The sequence below is a fragment of the Lagenorhynchus albirostris genome, chromosome 13 (genome assembly GCF_949774975.1).
Source record: "Lagenorhynchus albirostris chromosome 13, mLagAlb1.1, whole genome shotgun sequence".
Classification (NCBI taxonomy): domain Eukaryota; kingdom Metazoa; phylum Chordata; class Mammalia; order Artiodactyla; family Delphinidae; genus Lagenorhynchus; species Lagenorhynchus albirostris.
Genome location: NC_083107.1, coordinates 50439474 through 50449504, shown reverse-complemented (window position 1 = coordinate 50449504; position 10031 = coordinate 50439474). Strand labels below are relative to the sequence as shown.

Sequence of the window (10031 nt, the reverse complement as noted above, 5' to 3'; positions counted from 1 at the left end):
AAATAATCGGGTAATACAGCAAGCAAGTGTGCTACATACATACCTATCATGTCTAATAAATTCTACATCATGTCCCTGATGGCACTTCTTAATGCAGTTCACACATATGGCATTTCGATCTGTGGTGTTACAAGTGTGACATCTAAAAAGCAAAAGCTTACATTATTTTCCTTGATCATGTTATTCAAAATACTGCAATTTGTTTATCTATTACCCTATGGCCTTTGGCTTATAAAAGAGGCCCCCAATTTTTGTGGCTCTCTTATCTAGGGACTTTAATGGAATAAGTGAATTTCCTATTTTGTGTCTTCTGAGGAAAACAATTAAGTTCCTATCAAGTCTTCACTGAATCAGTATGGGGGAGGGGAAGTCAAAACCCACTCATGGTGGCTGGGATATAAGGAACACTTAATGACAGCTTTACCTTGAAACTCCTAGGAAAGCAGTATGTTTCACATTTTCAGTGGTATCAGTAGTTACTGCAGTATTACATTTTCCCATATTTTACGGTCTCAAACAGGATCCTCAAAGTAGATTGATCACATAACTCAATGTGGACAATTAATAAAATTTTCAGTTATATTTTTCCATTAGCAAAAACCCAATTTACTTTCTTAGCTCATACATTTAAGGGAAAGCTAAATATGTGAGTTCTTGTCAGTTTAGAAAAGTACATCTTACTCTCCCATTTCAAGACTCACAAATAATTTAGAAATATACCTGTAGAAATCATGCATGGGGTAGCTGGTGTAACTTGATATTTTATATAAACATTGGCCTCTACTAACAGCCTTTTCTATGGCGTCTTGATTGTTCATTATTTTGTTATCTGTAATAAAAAAAATAAGAAATTCTAGAGTATAAAGGCTTAAGATAACAAATTACAGGATTATTTTAATAGTTTTTAAGAACTTTAAAAGAGGCTAACCAATGAAGTAAAAAAGTCGGCTAAGAATAGAAATGAATTTTCCTTGTACAAGATACTCCAACTATTTAGGACAAGGTGAAACAAAACTCTTTCAAAATAGTTCTCTTGAATTGCTGGTTAACTACTATACAGTGACAGAAGGTATTAAGTTACTGAATAACAGTAGCTTCTATCATCTTTTCATGGCATATTTAGTGCATTATAGGCAGAACACAGACTCCAACATACCTTTCATTGTCACATTAACACCAGATGCTAAAAATAAGCCTCCAAACCGGTTGTTAAAAATCTGATTGCCTTCTAGTGTTGCAGTTGCATGATTTGTAATTTCAATACCTGAAGCAAAATTTACAAACAGCATATGCATCACTTTATATATAGTTTCTTAAAAGAAACCTGAAATATAGCAAATATAGTGAACTACTTCTTTTACATAAAAAGTATATTAACTGTTAACATCGAAAGAAATAAATGCAAATGTTTATTTGAATTGTTTATAGTAACATTCAATTCACTTTCCACTGTTGATAATCCTCTGTCCCTGCTAAAGGAATGATAGAGATGGTTTGTAATTTACTTTTATTAATAATGACATTTTAAAATTTCTTTGCAAACTAAGAAGAAGATAGGGCCCAGAAATATGTGTAGGTAGGAGCTAGATGGTTATTTGGAATTATTAAGAGAAATCCTCTTCAGTGGCAAAAAGTTGAAATATATGCATGATACTTGGACTTCACTTACCAAGATCTTTAAAAAAACATTCTGTTTGGCCATTTGTGAGGCCAGAAGGCTTGCATTTATCTGAATTTATTTCTAATGGTAGTACTAGCCTGTTATTTACTCTATGCAATTGATGATTCATAACTACTACTGAACTACAAGAGCAATATTATAAAGTTGGCTTAGAGTGGAAGAATCCAAAACTTGGATTAGGTGCTCTTATAAGCAATTGTTAACAGGCATTCAGCCAACTTCTGCAGCATACTTTTGCACACCTTAGTTATTAAGCAAAAGAGATAATATACCAAGGATCAATTTTATGTACAGAAAACAAGCTACAGGTAACAAAGGAAAATACAAACCTGCAGCAAATCCATCAAATATTCTGTTTTTCCTCAAGACTGGATGACTATTAGTGCTGATGAGAACACCTGCTTGAGCATTCCTGAAAATATCATTTTCTTCAAGGAGACCTATAATAAAATATTTCCCCAGATTAAGGCTAATGCGTATAGCAAATTTTACTAGCCTTTTTGGTGGTATTTAGGTTTTCTTTTAGTTTCTTATTAACTGGATTGTGAAATTCATAGGACTAATTTTTCAACTGAAAAGAAATTTTATTAGTAATTCATAGATATTTAAAGTAGAATTTAACCAAAAATTGCTAAAATTGGCTGGTAACCATTCTAACCAAGAAACTGAAGTTCCATGGTTGCAAGGACCATTTCTAGCTTATGAATCAATCCCTAGTGCCCTGGCACAAAGCTGATTCTTACTGAACACTGCTGAATTAAAATTAATTCCTTTGAAAAATTTTAGAACCTTTGCACTCTCCATGTTTTAGTTCAAGCCCTGATTCTTTCTGGCCCCTATCAGCATTCCTTGATCCATTTCTTTCACTCCAACCTCTCTTCTGCTGTTGTGTTTCCCACCACTCTATCATATCCCTTATCTGTATAAACTATCAGAATAAAGTTTAAAATTAATTTGCTATTTACAAAAAACTCGGGGACTTCCCTGGTGGCACAGTGGTTAAGAATCTGCCTGCCAACGCAGGGGACACAGGTTCCATCCCTGGTCCAGGAAGATCCCACATGCCACAGAGCAACTAAGCCAGAGGGCCACAACTACAGAGCCTGCGCTCTAGAGCCTGTGCGCCACAACTACTGAGCCCGTGTGCTGCAACTACTGAAGCCCGCACGCCTAAAGCCGGCGCTCCACAACGAGAGAAGCCACTGCGATAAGAAGCCCATGCACCGCAACAAAGAGTAGCCCCCGCTCGCCGCAACCAGAGAAAGCCCGCGCGCAGCAATGGAAGACCCAACACAGCCTGCATGCATGTATGCATGCATAAATAAATTTATAAAAAAGAAAAAAAATATTCCCCCAACCTGCTCCTCTGTCTCACTATATTACCTACTCTCTGAATATGCTATACATTTTTATCCCTAATGCCTTTGGTTTATATTATTTCCTCTTTCTGCAATGTCCTGTACTCTTTCTTCTTAATGACACTTGCTCTGGGAGGTTTTCAGTTTTCCTCCATCAAATTAATTATTAATTCTCTGCTGGCAGGATAACATAATGATTAAGAGGGCTGAGGAATGAGACTTCATGCCTTCAAATACTGACTTCACCACTTCCAAACTCTGAATGGGAAAATTACTTACCTTCTCTTTGTCTCAATTTCCTTATCTGTAAAATGGGCATAATAGCACCTACCACATAGGGATGTTGAGGGTTAAATTAGTTAACACATGTAAAAGTACATAGTACTAAATAAGTATTAGTTAATATTACTCCTATAAAATCTACTTATGTATAGTGAATCATATTTAGTTGTGTTCCAGTGTTTCTCTGCTCCCTGAAGACATGAAATATGTTTTTATTTCTGTACATATTTGATCCATCTGTAGTAGTTCACAGTATTGACCTCTAAATTCCCTTTCCCCTAGAAAACACTATTCCAAGACCCTGCCTCTAATCTTTTTTTTTTTTTTAATATTTATTTGCTTATTTGGCTGCACCAGGTCTTGGTTGCGGCAGGCAGGGTCCTTAGTTATGGCATGTGAACTCTTAGTTGCGTCATGCATGTGGGATCTAGTTCCCTGACCAGGGAGCGAACCCAGGCCCCCTGCGTTGGGAGCACAGAGTCTTAACCACTGCGCCACCAGGGAAGTCCCCCTGCCTCTAATCTTGCATATGTCCACTATAACCTCCTCAAATACTATTGCCAAGATGTAGTCCAAACTGTACCACATATATACAAAGCCTTTTCATTATACTGTATACATAAACAAAGCTTTTTACGATTTGGGCGTTGCCCCCTTTTCCGGCCTCGACTTTCAGTATCTCTTGCCTTACTAAACCACTTTGTTTCCTTTAGACTTTTGCTTACAATGTGCCACTCTATTAGACTATAAACTTTCTGCATGTAGTACTGTTTTATTCACCATTTTATTTTTAGCATCTGTATCACAGTGTTTGCTACAGTGATGTTCAATTAGTAAGTATGTACATAACAAATGAAAGAATGAAGTAACTATACTTTCTACACTTGGAATGGTCTTCAACCCCCTACCCCCCAACTTACCAGTAAATACTCATTTTTCAAGACACAGCTCAAGATTTTACTCCAGAACCCTTCCCAACACCTTACAAATAAAACCAACCATTCTGTACTGTGTTTCCTCATTATATCTTACAAAGAATCCTATCAGAGATAATGTCACTTACTGAATTGCTAGATTATAAACTCCTTGAGAGTCTATGTCATTAATGGAATCATCATTGTTTGGTGGTAGTAGTAAATTCTGTTGATTAAATCTTGGTATATTAGAGTAATGACTAGCTAACCTTCTATACAAGATATGTATAATGCTAGGTTACTGATGTTTCAGGAATGGTGATAATTTGCATTTGACAGTCTCTCCCAGTTTCTCTTTATGAACAAATTATGCCTTTGCAAGGGGCAGGGACTGTGAACTTTTGCCTCAATGTAAAGTGATTTGACCTTTATGGATACCAAACTGAGCACATATTGGCTTAATTCCATTCTCCAACGAAGACAGTTGTGAACAGGTACAAAGCAATCCTTATTTACTACAGACATTTATATATATTCGCAGACCAATTAATTTTCCACACCTAGTTCTATAACTTGACTTTGAAGTTTATTATAATCATATCACTATTCTGAATAATAAAAGGTCCAGAGAGAGGGTGTAAACAAATTCTGCTACCTTAAAAAAGCCTCGCTAACAAGTGGCACACTCAAGGTGGCTTGAAGGAAAATTCTGTAAACATCTCTCTCCTTTAACTCTAGGCACTAACCCCCTAAACCATCTTGAGACTTGATAAGGAAAAAGACTGTGATTCCCTCATTTATAACACATTAAATGGCAATGTCATTGATCATTAAAGATATGGAAGAATAATGGAAAACTGGGTTTTTTACTAATGCAAAATTAACAACAATACCTCGACCCCCATTAAATATACAGATGCCACCATCTCTTCCATCATGGATTTTATTTCTTCTTAGTGTAGGATTACTATCTGTCTTAATCCAGACTCCAGCCATTGCATTGTCAAATATTTCATTGTCTTCTATACAACCTAGACCTATAAATGCAAAAATTTAGGTTTTGTTATTTAGAAAGTATATTTCTAAAGACTAATAGCACCAAGAAAAAAACATTAAAAGATTAAACATACCAGAATTATAAACTAGAATTCCACCATTTTGTCCTCCCCAGATTTTGTTGCGTCTAATTTTGGGGTTGCTTCCAGTCCTATGGATAGAATAGAAAATAATGCCATTTCAATTGCTTCTACTCCCACATACCATGTTAGATAACAGTAGGAAAACCCACATTAAACATAGTAAGAATTAGCTAAATAATTAAGCATCACCTTCAAGATGCTCTGAGAAGTCTGTCAGTAAAGAAACTGGTTTAATTTTGCTTAATTCTATTTACCACAGAACACACTTAGCTATAGATTATGTTATTACTACAGAGTCTCCTAATATGTAAACTAAACTGAGGAGGTTAGATTAAGTAACTTTTATTATTATATGCTCCCCTCATATATAAAATAAAGGACTGAATTATATGATCAGGAGTACGACAGTTCCAAACCAAAAACTGTTAATATACAAGAAAGAGGGGTGTAAGAACTATTACTTTTGCGGAAATAGCATAAAAACAGAAGCTCCCATTTAATAAGCCAGGTACAGCATGTCAGGTGCCATTGGCTGCTGTCCTCAGCCAGTCTAAGAAAAGTTATATTCTGACAATTTAAGCTATGCTTAATTGCTTAGCTTTAACTCTTACTGTTTTTCCTAGACACCTGACTACTATACTGGGGTACGCCATGCCTACCTCACATACAACTCCCTCCCCAAAGAAAGCCAAATATGAAAACATTTACCTTATCTGAACCCCTGAATACATATGATTATAGATATCATTGTCCTCTAGTACTCCATGTCCATTGTCATAAAAATAAACACCAACCTAAAATTAAAAAAATAATTTTTCAAATTAAAAAAAGTGTTTACAAAACAATATATTTCCCGAGAGTCTAACATAATCTTACCTGCTTGCCACTGTGTATCCTGTTTCTTCTCAGTACTGGAGTGCTGCCAGTTGTCACCCAGACCCCAGCCAGAGTATTACTGTAGACTTCATTCTCTTCTATTACGCCTTGTCCTTTCTCATGCTAAATAAAAGTTACATTGATTTACAATATGTATCTTGTGTAAACCAAGTAGTTTATAGTGTATTCCCTCTTTTAAGACGGTTGTGACCAAAAAAATCTCAATTTTTGTTTTTTAATCTGAATAAGGAGATAAATGGATAACATTCTTTCACATAGCCTCTACCTAAGTTTAAGCTCTCAGAGTTTTTATACTGTTCTTTATGTGGTTTTGCACTTTTAAATCTTAGAGTAGTAGCATCCAATTTTGTTTAACAAAAGAACTTATTTTATTCTAAGATATATAACAAACTGAAGATCCCTCACTAGGAAGTTAATAGTTATTTTAACTTATCACTGGCGAAATCACTCCAAAACAAGGTTCAAGTTACTAAAAATTTTTTTAGAAGATTTAAGACATGAATATTTCTAGAACTGTGAATAAAAATTAGTCACACCTGGCATTACACAAAGACCTTTCTGAAACTCCTTTACGTTTTCTTACTTGAGTGACAGTTTCAGATACCATGATGACAGGAGACATAGGACTAATACATAGGTTTTTAGACTTTGCAAGATGCTTACATTATGTTTCAATATAAATTCAAATGTTTGGCTTTTTCAGAAGATAAAAATATTCAAGTCTAGTATTATTAATACTCAGTGATATTATGATTTTACTTAATACTTCTGGAAAATTTCAGAGACTCTTATGGTAGTCACATTGGCAAAATCCCAGTGTAACAAATATAACTCAGACTGCCCAGCAGTTGTTGTTATGAGTTCAGCCCATATTGCCAATTATAATTAGAAGCTTTTAAGTCATTCACACACTGGCAGACAGAAAAAGTTGAATATGGCCTACCTAAAGGTAGACATAATTCTGCCCTCACCCCCTTTTCTACCCTGATTTTGATGAATGAGATTCTAGAACTGTATTCATTAACTTACCACATAAATTCCACCATGCTGGCCATCATGAATTTTGTTATGTCGAACAATTGGACAACTGTTTGTCCTAATCTGAATTCCTGCTAATGCATTGCCTATTTAAAAATAAAAGTTACAATATCAACATATGGAGCCTAATGGAACACAGTAAGAGCACAGTTCTGTGAAATATGTCATATTCAGAAAGATACTTATGATCCATGAGCATTCCAAGACAAAACTAAAGGAACTAGGAGTGTAAAGAAGATGCAGAAGGACTGTAGGCAGTACAGGTATAGTGGTTAAGACCAAAGACTCTAGAGCCAGGCTGTTAAGTAACTTTGAATAAGCTGCTTAACCTCTTGGTGCCTTTGTTTTCCTGATCAGTAAGTGGGGATATTTAATAGTGTCTACTTCACAGGGTTGATGTAAATATTACATGACTTAATTCAGGAAAGGTGCTCAAAAAAGTGCCTGGCACTGAGTAAGCTTTATGTAAGTATTATCCAGTAAGTGTTAGCAAAAGAGGAAGCCCAGGAACATTTCAGTGTCTAGCACATAGATACCTAATAATTGTTTCCTGAATTAATACCTCAGAAGTTTTAATGAGGAATAAGGGTTTTCCCTTTCTAATTAGTACCGAAGTGTATTAAACTGTCACAGAAATAATTTATTAACTGTTAGGAACAATGGAGTGAATGTAAGAGAATTATAGATACTCTGTGAGACTAGGGTCTTAAGTTTTATTTTTATCCCTGTTACGTAGAATACTGCTTAGTACTTAGAAGGTACTCAGTAAATGTTTGTTAAGTGAATAAATGTCACAGAATAATCTTTATTGAGAATTTAAAGAAACCGGATCAGTTCTCCTACTCAGAACGTTTCCAAGCGGTCCTTTTGCTAATGTCAGGAACACAGGCCAAGCTCTAAAATTTTATAGAAAACAACATGCTTACCATAAATGTCATTTCCTTCAATAAGGCCTCGTCCATCACCAAAGATGTAAACTCCACCTTGATTTCCATTAAATATAGAATTGCCCCTATAATTATGTGGGAAAAAACCCAAAACACAAAAAAGCATCTATTCAGAAAACTTGCTTGTTTTATACAATAATCGTAAGGCCACTGATGTTTATGTGACCTTAGAAAATTATTTAACTTCTATGGGCCTCAGTTTCTTAATCTATGAAATGAGGGAGTAGGTGATTTCCCTTCCAGTTCTTTCTAAGACTTAAATCTTTGGAAAAGCCACCTAGTATTTGAGACGAAATAGCATTCTTAAAAATTCACCTCGGGCTTCCCTGATGGTGCAGTGGTTGAGAATCTGCCTGCCAATGCAGGGGACACAGGTTTGAGCCCTGGTCTGGGAAGATCCCACATGCTGCGGAGCAACTAGGCCTGTGAGCCACAACTACTGAGCCTGCACGTCTGGAGCCTGTGCTCCGCAACAAGAGAGGCCGCGATGGTGAGAGGCCCGCGCACCGCGATGAAGAGTGGCCCCGGCTTGCTGCAACTAGAGAAAGCCCTCGCACAGAAACGAAGACCCAACACAGCCAAAAATAAAAATAAATTTAAAAAAAGATTCCACATCTTCCCCCAACGTTGGCAAAAAAAAAAAAAAAAAAAAAAAAAAAATCAACTCAAAAGAGCTAATCCAGGGAGTTCCCTGGTGGTCCAGTGGTTAGGACTCCACGCTTCCACTGCAGGGGGTCTGGATCCGATCCCTGGTCAGGGAACTAGGATCCCACAAGCTGCGCGGTCAAAAAAACAAAACAAAAACAACAACAAAAAACCCAAAACCTATTAAGATTAAAAAAAAAAGCTAATCCATTTAAAAGAACTTTTCTTAGCTCATCTATAAACATTTGCTGAATAGTAATTAAGATGGCAATCACATAATCAACTTTTATAAAGCTAGTGGAAAAAAATGTGACAAAAATAATTCATGGTCTTTGATTAAATTATAATAGCTCTGTTTTACAGTCTTAGCCAATGCCTTCAAGACTGGATCTGTTTGTTTCCTTACTGTGGCCAGAGGAAGTGGTAGGAACTATTAAAGAAAGGTGACAGCTTGAAGTTTTGACTCTCTGTTATTCTTGGTCTAAGTATCTTTGAGATAATTAATTTCCTGGGTTATTCTATCTGCTGACTCTCAGGGGGAAAAAAAAAAGGTCATTCAGATTTCAAGGGAAGATCACAGCCCTATTTACTCATCTATAATGCAGTCTGATGAATTTAAAATAAAAATCACAGCATTTTCAATTTTTCATAAGAAGTATCTTACATGGCTTACATCATGAATAAAAAACAAACAGAACACCTCAAAATAAATGCAATAGCTATGCTCATTCAGATGCACAGACTTTTACTAGGAAAATCTATTTTATAGTAGTCAGGTGTCTAGGAAAAACAGAGTTAAAGCTAAGTACCTTAACTTTTCTTATAGCATGAAACATAAAGTGAAAACATAATTTCCATCCATAATTATATATAAATACCTTATTGTTGGGTCACTATTTGAGGTAATCCATACACCTGCAAAGTTGTTTGCATAGATTTTATTTTCAATGAACTGTCCTCTTCCTTTTTCATGAACATATATTCCTCCAGTCTGCCCATGATGAATTTCACATCGAACCACTGTGGGGTTAGCATAAGCTTTTACTTCAAAGCCTGCTATCCTGTTTCTGTGTATGTTGCAACTTTCAAAGTAACCCTGGAAAATAGAGAAATTAAACCTGTAGGTAAAG

At 35.7% G+C, this 10031-nt stretch overlaps 1 protein-coding gene across 1 annotated transcript in view; it reads right to left on the bottom strand.

Moving 5' to 3' along the window:
• FBXO11 (F-box protein 11) overlaps positions 1–10031 on the bottom strand; it is a 100371-nt gene that overhangs the window by 1371 nt on the left and 88969 nt on the right. Inside the window, exons 12-22 of the mRNA XM_060169978.1 lie at positions 9780–9997; positions 8236–8321; positions 7301–7395; positions 6251–6373; positions 6083–6168; positions 5366–5442; positions 5129–5272; positions 2011–2121; positions 1157–1264; positions 721–829; positions 44–142 (exon numbers count right to left, since the gene is read on the bottom strand). Of these exons, the coding sequence (XP_060025961.1) occupies positions 44–142; positions 721–829; positions 1157–1264; positions 2011–2121; positions 5129–5272; positions 5366–5442; positions 6083–6168; positions 6251–6373; positions 7301–7395; positions 8236–8321; positions 9780–9997 (1256 nt within the window). The remainder of the gene's footprint in view (positions 1–43; positions 143–720; positions 830–1156; positions 1265–2010; positions 2122–5128; positions 5273–5365; positions 5443–6082; positions 6169–6250; positions 6374–7300; positions 7396–8235; positions 8322–9779; positions 9998–10031) is intronic.